The 12,572-nt window shown below is 52.4% G+C and overlaps 1 protein-coding gene across 1 annotated transcript in view; it reads right to left on the bottom strand.

The window, feature by feature from the left end:
* ZCCHC14 (zinc finger CCHC-type containing 14) overlaps positions 1-3,808 on the bottom strand; it is a 53,735-nt gene extending 49,927 nt beyond the window's left edge. The window contains exon 1 of the mRNA XM_040571491.1: positions 2,613-3,808. Within this exon, the coding sequence (XP_040427425.1) occupies positions 2,613-3,176 (564 nt within the window). The 5' untranslated portion in view covers positions 3,177-3,808. The remainder of the gene's footprint in view (positions 1-2,612) is intronic.
* Between the last annotated feature and the right edge of the window lie 8,764 nt (positions 3,809-12,572).

The following is a 12,572-nucleotide window of genomic DNA, read 5'->3' as shown; positions in this document are numbered from 1 at the left end:
CTCGGACCAAGCTGGGTCAGATTTTAATGGGATGGACTGCGGAAGGAGAACGTTTCAAGTTGTTTCCGCAAAGTGAACGAAGAGCCCTGTTCAGAACCTTTCGTCACTTTGTTTTTTGTCATTTCTCTGTGAAAAAAAAAAAACCACGTTATATGTAACTCATCGAGAATTTGAACAGACCTCTAGTTACACAGAGAAACAGGTAATCACACACACATCAGTCCCTATTCCCACACTCAGCACAAGGGAAATGCTGAAGGATAAGCAGCCCTGGTCACAAAGAGCTCCCTACTGGCACGCCATTGCACATCCAGCTCCCCAAAGTTTCTCAGGACCTCAACCGGTGACCGCTTCTCCAGCTCCCTCTCAAAGGCTGAGCTCGAACAGACTCACACTCGAGAATTCAGGAGCAGCCTTCATACAACCCTACGCACGGCGCTGACTGCAGGGATCAGCTCAGTGTAGCTCAAGCTGTAGTAAAGCAGCAAGAGTGACGAGAAAGCGCTGGCTCCAGGGAAGAAATTCTCCTCCAGCTCTGACGAGGACGAAGAGCGCGGGACTTGGCAGGCGGCAGCCCAGGGCAGCTCGCTTTCTCTTGACATCTGCATTGTTTTTCTCTAGGTGATGTTACAACACAAGTATTGTCACAACATAACTTGGTAACATCACAAGATCCAAGCGCACGGCGCTGGAATTTATTTGTGCATATTTAAACAGGGCTGAATGGAGAAAGACATTGTTTTTTTCCACTTACTTCATCCAAGTTGCGTTGCAAGCCAACTACTTACTCTAAAAGTAGCAAAATCACCCAGCTATCAACATCTAAAAAGTTCAACAACCTTTAAAAAAGGAAATCTGCATCTGCGCAAACAAAACGCACATTCAAGAGAGGGAAAGCAAAATCACCTTTTCTGCTTCCCTCTGAACTCAGTCTATATTTAGCTACCGCTTTTCTTCAAAACCAGTTTCAAAAAAAAAAAATAAATATGTGTATTTAAGAGACAACCCTTCAACGTGCTCAGAAGGAAAAACAAGCAAGTGACTGTACCGTGCACTTTCCTGCTGGCAGGAGAAATGGTAGGATGGATTCTCCGTCCATCTTAGATTGACTTAAATAGCGCCGGAGTTTTTCAGGCGCACAGAACGAGCACTATTTCGGAAGCTTTGAAAGGATACTCCAAAAAAGCATTGCTGCCTGTGCAATTTCATCTTTTTTGCTCGTCTTATTTTGGGAAAACTCCCAAGTCATTTACAATCTTCCCTTTCAAACCCAGGGTCCACGCATCTTTTGAATAAGGGAAGTTGCAAGTAGTTAGCTGTCTGTAAGGAAGCTCGTTCTGGTTTTAATTAAACCCTATTACGTCCTGCACGAAGTAGTCTTTCCATCTATATTTTATTCACATGCAGGCTTAAACTGAATAGAGAGGCATTCCCATACTCTGTTCTTCTTTCCCCTTAAAAGAAAGGGTCAGAAACAAGGACTGTTTAAAGACGCAGGAGGGGAAGATAAAAGGAGAAATAGTAAGTTTAATAATACTCATCCAAAGTTTAAACTTAAAGCAGCAGCACCAAAAAACATAAAAATGGAAGAAAATTTGTATTCAGGGAAGCATAAATTCGTCTCAGACAGATTTGATTCCTAACTTGAATGGAACCCGCACTGAGCCCTCAGCAACAGCTTTATTTAGGATAATATTGCAATACGGGGATTTTTGTAGCCCTCAGGTATACCACACCTTTCCCAACGGAAGGGTAACTGGTTATTTGCTGGCTGAGTCAGGACATCCTCAAAAGCTGCAGCCCGTTAGCTGATCACACGCACCCACTGACTTGGGACTTGGTTTGAACTTTAAAGCAGGTTAAATTCAGTCAATGAGCCCGGTTGACTCCCTAATTGGTAGCAGGCTAAGAGCACTTAAGTGGTCAGTAACATATCTCATTACTAACAGCACGTCTTAAAACATTACTGCCTAGCTTAATTGCTGGCAATTGAATGAACGAACAGCAAGTTAATGATGGCGAACCACTGACACCAGGATCAATAACGGGGAGATCCGTGATGACAGACAACCACCACATTTCTTGAAGTTTAGCATCAAACCCTAACCGTTGGCCATCTCATTTGCCTAACCAAAACCCAGACCCAGCAAGACGCCTTTGCCACTGGACAGCTACTTCCAAAGCTGACTCTCCCTTCCAACTTCGAGGGAAATTTTTAACCAGATGCTCGCTCCAATGTCCAGAGATATTAGATGTGTATTTCCCCTAATAAACTGCTGGTCTCCCACGCCTCTCGCAGGGCAGCCCCCTCAGCAGAAGCACGGCCAGAAGCAGTCAGTTAATGTTTACGCTGCTGCCCGGCCATCATTTTGGGAACCCCTTCCCAACGAGTGCCACGAGCCTGCAAAAACTCCGCGCGCCCCTTTTATTTCACCTGCCGTTGACCGCCCCCATCACCATCCAGGCGAGCAATCTCTGCCAGCCTCCCAGGCTGCCATTTACTACTGGAACGCCTGCACACCAGGAGGAAGAAGGGAGGTTTAAAATCCTGGCTGAAGGCACTGAGCGCCCCGCAGCAAGGCCACGGCGGCACGCGAAAGCCGGACACCCACCTTGTGGCAGCCAGGGTAGGTTGCCATGGTGTTGAGGGTAGAGGTGCTGGGGTTCTTGCTGGTGCTGGCCATGATGTTCTGGATTTGGGTGAGCTCCTGCCTCAGCACCTGCTTCTGGTGGAAGCTGAAGGCCGGGTGGTTGGATGCCATGGTGAAGAGCAACAGGAACTCGTCCCCCGTGCGGCCCTCGTTGAGCTGCAGCCCATAGTTGTTGATGACCGAGTCGATGTGCGTGAGGGTGCGGAACAGCACCCCGGCCGCCTCGCGGTGGGCAGAGCCCAGCAGGGCGAGCGACACGAGAAGTTTGCTGCGCACCACCTCGTCCGTCAGGTTGGTCAGGCTGCCCAGGTCGGCGGGGTTGTTGGCCTTGATCTCCGAGTCGCGCAGCGAGTGGTAGTCCTTGCGGGCCAGGTCCTCCAGGCAGGCCCCCAGGAAGCGCAGCTCCAGGGGGATGCACAGGTCCAGGAGGCCGCAGAGAAACTCCACGCGCTGAGGCGACGGCAGCTCCGAGAACCACCGGTACACCCCGTCCCGCTGCAGCCGCGGGCACCGCTTCTCCACCATCGTGCTCCGACGGCCCCCGGCCCGCACCGAGCTCGCCCGGGGGGCCGCGGGCAGAGCCCCGAGGGGAACCCGCAGGCCCGCAGCCCCCGCCCGGCCCCCTCCTCGCCGAGGGGGGCCCAGGGGGCCCGGCGGTGAGGGGCAGCCCCCGGCGGCGGGCAGGGCCGGGCCGGGCCGGGCCCCCCCCCCGAGGCCGCCGCCGCGCGGCCTGGCCGCGGGGTTCCCGGCTGGCAGGGCCCGGAGCGGGGCTCCGCCGCCTGCTCCCGGTCCCTGGCGGGGCGGCCGCCGGCCTCAGCCGCTCGCCGCCATCCCCCGGCCGGGCCCGGCCCCGTCCCGCAGCGAGGCGGCCGCGGGAAGTAGTCCCCGGCCGGTAAGCGGCGAGCGGGCGGAGGTGCACCGCGGGGGCCGCAGCACGCACACGCCCCGCCGGGCCGCGGCGGAGGGATCCCGCGGTGAGCAGGCCCGGGCCGGCAGCGGAGCGGAGGGAAAGGGAGAGAGAGAAAGGAGCAGCGAAGGGCCTCCACTCCCGGCCTGACCCCGCCGCCAGGCCCCGCCCACCGCGCCGTCCATTGGACGAGCGCGCTACTCGCGGGCGGCGATTGGTCGGCGGCACGCTCCTCCCCGCCGCTCGTCCTCCGAGGGCGTCGATCTGAGGGGTTTAGCCCCTCCTCCCGGCGCTGATTGGCTGGAGGGACCATTAAATAGGGGAGGGGCGGGAACGGCTGTCTTTTGTGTGGGGCCGCTCGGCGGCGGCGGTTGGGTGCGGCGGGGCGGAGGGGGCAGGGCTCAGCCCCGGGGCGGTCCCTGAGGGGCCGGGCAGAGGCCGTGACCGACAGGGCTGGTCTCGCTGGGGGCTGTGGTGATGGGCCCTGGCCTGGGGCCGTGCCTGAGCAGCTCCTGGTGTGTTCCCACCTCAGGGCAGGGCTTGGCCCTGCTGTCCCCTCAGGGTGCCCCATCCTGACTGGCTGACTTAGCGGTCCTCCATCCTGACTGACTTTTGTAATGGTCGCCCATCCTGACTGACTTCTTTAGTGGTTCCCCCATCCAGACTGACTTACCTAGTTGTCCCCATCCTGACTGACTGACTTTTTCAGTCACATCTGACCTTCCACATTTGCACCCCATTTGCACTGACTCCTCCTCACCTGTACTCGTGGCTTCCATTGTGCCGCAATAGGTGCCCTTTTCCTGGCACTTTCTGTCAAAAACACCTTCATTTAGACCATGAGGTGTGCCAGGGGCATGGCTGCAGTGACCTGTTCCCTCATCTTCCTGTTTCACGATGTTAAAATTTGGCACATGGGGGTGGCAGAGTGTAGTATGGCATGGGCTGCTGCTGGGCACCCAGTGCCAAAACCCCAATAAAGCTTCTGGTACCAGCGGTCACCTTGCCAAACCAAGCGGCCTCCGCAGTCAAAGCCAGTTTGGCAGTTGACTTCAGATCGTCTCTAAACACAGTATGGAAACAAAAGAGACCGTAAAGGCCTCTTAAAATGCTAATTCTTTCCCCGTGTTCCCACTCTTCTAAGCCAGCATTCTGGCTGGCAGCAGCGTCAATGCATGCAATGCAAAATTTGAGGCGGATTTACTGCCCTCGGAGCTGGATTTGCCTACAGATTGCACAGACGGCATCCAGCAGCCGAGGGGCGGATGCATAATTTCCTTTTCTTCGTGTTTTTCTGTGGGATTCAGTTGTGGGCCTGTTGTAGCCCCGTGGCCAGGCTGCACATCAGCTAGATGCATGGTACGGGTGGGGATCTTCACGTGAAGCAGGCCAGGAATAACATCTAAATGCAGCCCCGGGCAGACAACGGCTGGTTCCAGCCCTGAATTGCATAGATTGTAATCTCCTTGGAGGAGGGACCATGTCTTTTATTTTATGCAGAAGTGCAGTATCGCTGCAACACAGATAAACAAAAGAGCTAATGTCGATATTTCCTTAAGCACAATTACCTTGTGTCTTGAGCTGATTGCCTGTGAACTTTACGGGATGCACACAACACACAAATGAGGGCTGCTTGCTTTTGCGAACACTCCTGTCGGTATCATGTAAGAGAAAAAGGCATATTCCTTTGGGCTTGGGTTTATTGCAAATCTCATTATACACCTTGCCAAGACGAATTGCTGCAGCACAAAAATTCCAAATACCGGTAGTTTATCCTTTTTTATTTCCCTTTGGAATATCGTAGACTATCGGCTGCATTTATTGAGGTCCTTCTGAAATGCAAGAGTAAGCAGTCGAAGGACGCTTACTGGGGTTGCATAATGTCATATATTGTACAGCTACACAACCCTGCTTCTGTGTGGCAGGCTCCTGCTGTGAGAGGGTCCTTGAAAATCCCAGAGCCTCTCTGTGTGCTCTCCTTGTAGCGATCCATCATGCAGTGGAAACCATATGCACTTCCTTTTCCTGCCGTGCCCGGTATTGTCCCTCGGAGGAAGGGATGTGCAGAAAACAGAGGAAGTGCTCTCAGTCCCTTAGGAAAGGTTTGCATTGAATTGAAGCACGGGCCAGGCAGTCGGCCTAAGGACGCCAAGTCCTCTGGTGGCCTTGCTGCTTATATCGACGTCTTTATCCCAGCGTTAATCCCGAAAACACTACGCCGTGCTCAAAGTCAGCTATCTGATGATCGCCTGGTCTGTAGCAAGTTGGAGGCTTAAACTTTTCTGCCCGGGAACTAGGTCTAAGCCTGTGCCTGAGTGCGAGTTAGATGTGAATTTTGCTGCTAAAGAGCGAGTCTGTGGTTTACAGCCTGAGCAGAAATTGCCCATCCTGATGCCAGACACGGAGGCAAACTCTAATCTGAAGTGTGGTGTATGAACTGGGAGCCTTTTCTCTGATTAGAAGTGGCTTTGGATGAAGCCCTTGGAAACCGAAGGAAGCATGACATATAATTCTGTCACAAGCCACCAAGAATTCCTGGCTAGCCGGCGGCAAAGCAAGGAACCACCCTCAGCAAAATAAATCAACTTTGTGGGAGCTCATGTTACGGCCTGCTCAAGACAGCGGGTTGTGAGTGAAGGTCGTGCTGGGGTGCCTGTGCAGCCTGCGCCCTGTAGGAGCTCAGCACCAAAACCGTCCTGTTCCCTTCGCCTTCTCTTTTTGGGCAAATTCTGCTTGTGCACGCTTGAGACAAACAGCTGGGGAAGACACTTTGTTGGCATAATCAGTAAATAATAACCGAGAGCGCAGTTATTTTCTTCTTCTCATGATTTCAGCACAAGGAGAAGCTGTTACTGAATGTCCTGGTCAGGCAAGGGGAGAAGGTCCATTTTTTTTTCAACACTGGACGCATCTACTTTCGTCCTCACCTGTCAGCTTAAAGGTCTGAATTCTTGTACTCAGGTTTCCTCGATCCTGCTCGAGCAAGGAGCCCGGCTGAAGCGCTTCTTTTCCTGTAAACAGCATGGCAAAGCAACCTCAGCCAAATCCTCCGGGATTATTTCTTCTTCATGTGTGTTTGACTCAATGCGACATTGCAGGAATATCCAAAAATATATAAAAATTAACTAAAATTGTTTTGTGTGAGGAGGGTAACTACGCCCTGCGTAAAAGGAGCTATTTCATTTTTTTATCCATCCACAGAGTTAACAGGAGATGAGAATCTCTACCCATTGAAACGAGAGGGAGAACTTCATTTGGGAGGCTGCTGGTTAAAAGGCCTGTTGAGTTACCCCAAGCTGCCTCGTGTCTGGTGCTTCCAGCCCACAGGGCTCCTCCATGGGGGTCTTTCCAGAGTGTTTGTATATTAGCTTTTAAAAGCTCTCTGTTTCCCTTAGGAGGCTGTTCAATGCTCGCCATTAAATGGTCAGAAGTATTTGCATGTTTGGCATTTTTGGGCATCCTAAGCATGGCTCAAATCTTGTCCCTTCTGCCAGAAATGCAACCTGGAAATGTTTTTGCTAAGTCTTCTAGCAAAATGCCTCGCAAAGCCACAGGGGAGCGCGCTGCCTCTGACCTCCCTGGGTACGAGCTCGCTGTGCTGGGCATCCTGCCCTCCCAGAGCCACCTCTCCTCCCTTTGGGGACTGAGTGCCGTCCCGGGACAATGTGCCAAGAGAAAGCCAACTTCTGTAGGTAGATGTACACGAAACCTGGCAGGCCAACACCATAAGATCCCCCCCCCGATCTCTGTGGCCTTTCGCCCTGGAGCTGCTGGCTCCTTCTTTTCATACTGCTCGCTCAGCGGAGACATGCCACCACCTCCCTGGGCTCCATCCCACCTCTCACAATGTTTCCACTGCTCACCATCCCCTGTCCCTCCCCATATGCCCACTTTCAGGTCCTCTTCCTGGCTGCCCTCTTCAAAATCTCACTCCCCAAATAAATCTGCCCACCTCCAACCTGCCTGACCTCCACCTCTCCCATTCCCCCACCTTTCCCCGACCCCGCTCAGCTTCAGTGACTTTTTTCTGATCCCGAAGCCCCCCTCAGTCCTCCCCATCTTTTTTTTTTTTTTCTGCTGGGATGCAGCGAGTGACAGCAGCGACAGCGTTGCGTGCCGTCTGTGCCGCTACGCGGAGGGGGGAAGATAAATATTGCTGCTGCACGTTCACTCGAGTACTTCTGTGCACACGGGTGATTTCCTGTAAGGTTTCGCGCAGATGCTGGAATCGGAGCTCTCGGTTTTGAAAAAACAAACAAACCCCGGCTTTGAAGCGCATAGAAAAATATCACGTGGGCTTGGGGAAAAAGGAAAAAAAAAATAAAAAAAAAATAAAAAAAAATATGGGGCCAGATGTCAGGCCTGCAGCATCCCTCGCGGCAATACGCCTTCCGAATCATGAAACGAGCGCGTTCGGTTCGGCCAGGGCCTGCTGGAAGGTGTCCTTGCGGTGACTGCGGCGACAGCAGGGTGGATTAGAGGCTGACAGTGATGTGCAGGGTGTGTGTCTGTGCGAGTGTGCACGAGTGTGGAAGTGGCACTGCCCTCTGCCGGATAGACTGGCAGGCACACACGTCTTCAAACAGGGATTTTTCTTTTTTTTTTTTTTTTTTTTTTTTCCTAAGGGCTTGCCTCCCCCTAAAAAAAAGCTACCCCATCGATTGTCACCCCGTCTCATCCATCGCCTTTCACAAGGCAAAGAGTGATCGAGCCCTGAGCTCCCCGAGCCCTGCGTCCCTTCCCTTGGCACGTCCCTGCTTGGCCCCAGGAGCCGGGCAGACCTTCTGCCTTCACGTGGTTCCCCATGGGGCTTGCCTCAGCATGAGAACCCGCAGCCCCTGGCTGCCAAAACGCTTCCCCCGGCTTCCTTCCCTTCCCTTCCTCCTCGCATTCGGCTCAGAAACCGCTGCAAAAGAAACATCCTCGGTTTTCCCTGCCCCTCTCTGCCCGTGCCTCCCTGTCCTGCGGGGCTGGGAGGACGGATGGCGATGGCTCGGCCTCTGCTGAAGCTCCTGCTGCCCGGGACAGCCTCCCTCCTCCCCGCCATCCCAATCACTGCTATTTCCTCTGGGCTCCTGCTCCGGATTCTTCTCCGCTTTCATCTCCCCCCAGGAAAGTCACATTCGGGTGACTCTTTACAAAACGAGGTTGTGTTTTGCAATCGTTTTCAGTTCCCTTTTCCTTGAGCCAGCACAGCTGCTGGCCGCCATGGGGTCCAGACTGCTGGAGCCCCATGGGCAGGGGGCTTTTTGGGCAGGGGGCTTCACAGGATGGATGTGCAGCTCCTGGGGCATCCCCCTGCATGGGCTGATGCCAAATCTCAGCCGTTACCCCATGTGCACGAGCTCTTTGCCATGGCCCCATAGCTTCACAGCTGGAAAAGAAAGTCTGGAAGTATTTACTTGGATATTCCAGCGACATTCCTCGGGGTGTTTTCACATCGTAGCCCTCCTGGTCGGAATCGCGCTAACCGGCTGTTTAAAACGCCCAAGGAGAAAGCACGAGGAAGAAAGGAGCGTGCACAAATATTTACCGAAAATGAATGTACAGTTCAGTGCTTCTTTGCAACTTTTGAAACTCCTGCTACGCCGGTTAGTTACGGAAATATCAGCTCGGGGAAGAGAGGGAACGTCCCCTGCCCTACCTGCTGGCCCCACGCTTCAAACGCTCCTGCGCAAACATCAAATATTTACACGGTGCCGTGCGCTGGAGCTGCGCGCTGGGGGTTATTTCCTGAAGAAGCCCACAAATAACTCCTGAATGAGGACCAAAATGAGAAAATTGGGATTGGTTCATGGGCAATTCATGAATAGAAAAAGAGATGAAATTAGCTGAATGAACTGTTCATTATGCATTATTCAGCCAGCTGTACTAATTAGTGCCTTAAGGACTGTTCCTGTTCCCACTGCAGCCAACTCCAGATCTCCTTTTGATTTCAGTGGGAGCAGGATAGAGCCCCCAGAGAATGGGCCTGGTGCCTGTTTCCTCTGCAGTGTCTTTATTTTGTTTTTATTTTATTTTATTTTTTATTATTGCTTATCAATTCCAGCTTTTGGTGTTTTTTATTAAGAGGGCTAATTCCAAAATGTCCCGCATGATGATCACTTAATTGCAGTAAAGAAAAGCACCAGTAGTCCCATGTGTCTTATGCCCGATGTGTTTTCTGAAGGTTTTTATGTCTTTGGCTTTGCTTTTACCCAGGCTAGGTGGTACCGAGGGGCACAAAATTTTGAAAACCCTTTGGAAAGCATGAATCAACCCAGAAATGTCACTAGGGCAGAAGGAGCAGCAATTAAATGTTTGCATTCTGAGCCCAGAACTCACAGCCAGACGTTTATTTTTTTTTATTATTATTTTTTTTTCTGCACAAGGATAACATTTGTGGTGTTGCTTTCCCACCAGAAACTTCTTACGGTGCAGTTTTGCTCTGAATGCGGCACGTTTGGGACCAGACAGCGGTTCGAACAGGAGCGTGTGCCACTGCCAGAGCTGCCCTGGGTAAGACTCACCAGTGGCCGGCTGCTTTGTTCTGCCCTCAGACATTGAACACGCGGTGCTGCCTGCCTCCACCTCTCCATCGGACCACGAGTGCTGGAGACCAGAAGAACACGCCAATATTTCTGCACATCCAACGCCTTTAGAAGGAGCAAAGCCTGATTTTGGTGCTGCTTTTGGGAAATGGGAGTGCCGCTCTGCTTTGCGCTTTGTGCTGGGCTGCAAAGCCCACGAATTTGGAGAGGCAGAGCTGCAGGCGGTCACCCCCACGAGCTTTCCTGCTGGAGATGAGACCAGGGAGAACACAAGCTGGCGTTCAGGCCACTGGTTGGGTCCGAAGGGATGGCACCGAAGTGAATTTCCCCCGTCTCGTGTTCCCCCCAGCCCCAGGCAGACGTGACTTCTCTGGGCAGAGAACTGCCACCCATTTACACACAGGCACGTGTAGGATCCCCTGGATTTTGCCCAAGTCCACATTTGTGCCAACAGACTTTTCCTCCCAGTCCTTTTGCTGAGCGAGCAGCAGCAGGGCAGCTCCTCGGGGCTGGAGGTGGGTTTCTGCCCCAGCTGAGGTGGAGCTGCTGGTGGGTTCCCTTCCAGCAATGCCCTAAAATCCCCTAGCAGGAAGGGAGCAGAGGATGCTCCACCAGCTCAGCCTGGAGGAATCTCCTCAGCCCCGCTCCTTGGGCTTCTCTCCACAGACTGCCTAAAATGGATATGAAAGAGCCTCGGAGTGGAATTTATTTTCTTCCTAAGACCATCCTTAAAATAACAAACAGAAGAAAACTGGTGACATGCAGTACATCTGTTTGAATAACACGGACCTTCTGTCTGCAACAGAGGAAACTCCAAATAACTCTTTGATTTGTGTTTCCTTTCTTCTCCTTCCTCATCTCCTCCTCCTCACTACTGTATACAAATCTGTTCTGCGAGCTCAAAGCCACCAGTTCTTTCTCCCCTGACAAGCCTGTTTTATGCCATGTGATAGTTATTTAATTTCCTCCCCGCTTCGAACACAGCTAATATTTATCTTTCCTTATGGGATTGCGTCTCTGCTCGGAGGCGGCTGTCAGGGGGGTAAGGACAGCCCTCCTTTAGATCCAAATTCCTGCCCTCTGACTGTGTCTCGGGGAATAGCATCGTCCCCTGCAGGCGGTCCCACAGCAGCCTGCGGTCCCGGTTCAGAGAAGGATTTAGGTCTGTGTTTAAAGTTAGCAGGCGCAGAAGCCCTTTTCTAAATAGGGGCAGCATCTAAAGCCGGGGCAGCGCAGTCGCTGGTGTGGCAGGGGACATTTAATGGGGGTAAGGCCATTGAGGTCTGGCCTAGTGCTGGCTGCTCCCCCAGAAGCAGCAAGGCCGTGAAACAATGCCTAATGGCCACTTCTTGTTTTTAAGAAAGCCATTTGGGCGCAGAGGTGAAGTCCGTGTAAGGCAGAGGTTGCAAGGCACCGCTTCCAACAATTCTGCTGAAATCAATGCGGCCCCGAGAACAGGCAGGATCTTACCTCGTGGCTTTTCCTTTGTTCAAAGCTGCCGTGTGTGCCGAGCTAGGAGCCGCATTTTCCTCATTAAATGTGTTTCCTTTCGGCACCGATCCTTTCCCTTCATTACCACGAGGAATTTTTTTAAGGCCCTCATAGCTAATATCACAACTGTGGATCTAGGGTTTATTTATAGCCCTCAGCTCCACAGAGAGCTGTGTGTCTTGTTGCTGTGGAAACTGGGATTCTAAAAGTAAAAGGGTTTTAAAGGGATTTTTCAGAAGCGATCTGCTGAATTCGAGTACTAGCTTTCACTTCCAGAGCTCTGTGTTCGACTGTGCCTCAAACTTACCAGCAAAACACATCCCGTGCTCTCCCCTGGGGACACTGGTCCCCTACGGCTCGCTCAGATCCGGCACTTGGCACTGGTTTGTGCTCTCTGCTGTAAGGCAGATGTGCAGGGAGCTACGGGCATGTTAAAACCTGCTGCCAGCAATGGCACATTCGCCAGGCTTGGGGCACTTTGCATTTTTCTTTTGCTGTCATTGTTTTCCTGGAGTTTTTTGCCAAGGGAAATTCCACGTTACGCCTGGCTATGTCTGTAAACCTCTTGTGTACCGCAGCAAGCTTTGAGTCTGGCGTGGGTCAATGTTTCCTGGAAATTAGATTTTACTGTATTAAACAGTGGTCTACCTTCTATTTTCTATCTCTGGGCATAGTGTGAAAAGTCTGCAGTCCTACTAATGCTCTGCATCCTCTCTTGGCAGGGCAGCAGCGGGCAGACCTGCACTTGGCCAGGCTTTGCCAGGCAGGGTGCTAGCTGAGCGCTGAGATTTAAAAAAAATAAAGAAAGAAAATTCAAGAAGTAATTCTGTTTCGGAACCAGCTCCAGAGCCCAGTTCAACATGGGCAGAGATATGAGGTGCATCCGGGCTGCCAGGCTTGGAAAACTAACCCCCAAACTTCCACCCTACTGATGTGGCAAGGGAAGCGGCGGCGACGATGGGAAGGACGGGCGGTGTAACACGACTAGCCCAC

Source organism: Cygnus olor, chromosome 12 (assembly GCF_009769625.2).
Source record: "Cygnus olor isolate bCygOlo1 chromosome 12, bCygOlo1.pri.v2, whole genome shotgun sequence".
Lineage (NCBI taxonomy): Eukaryota > Metazoa > Chordata > Aves > Anseriformes > Anatidae > Cygnus > Cygnus olor.
Note: the sequence above shows the minus strand (reverse complement) of the source record. Positions and strands in the feature narration are given on the sequence as shown.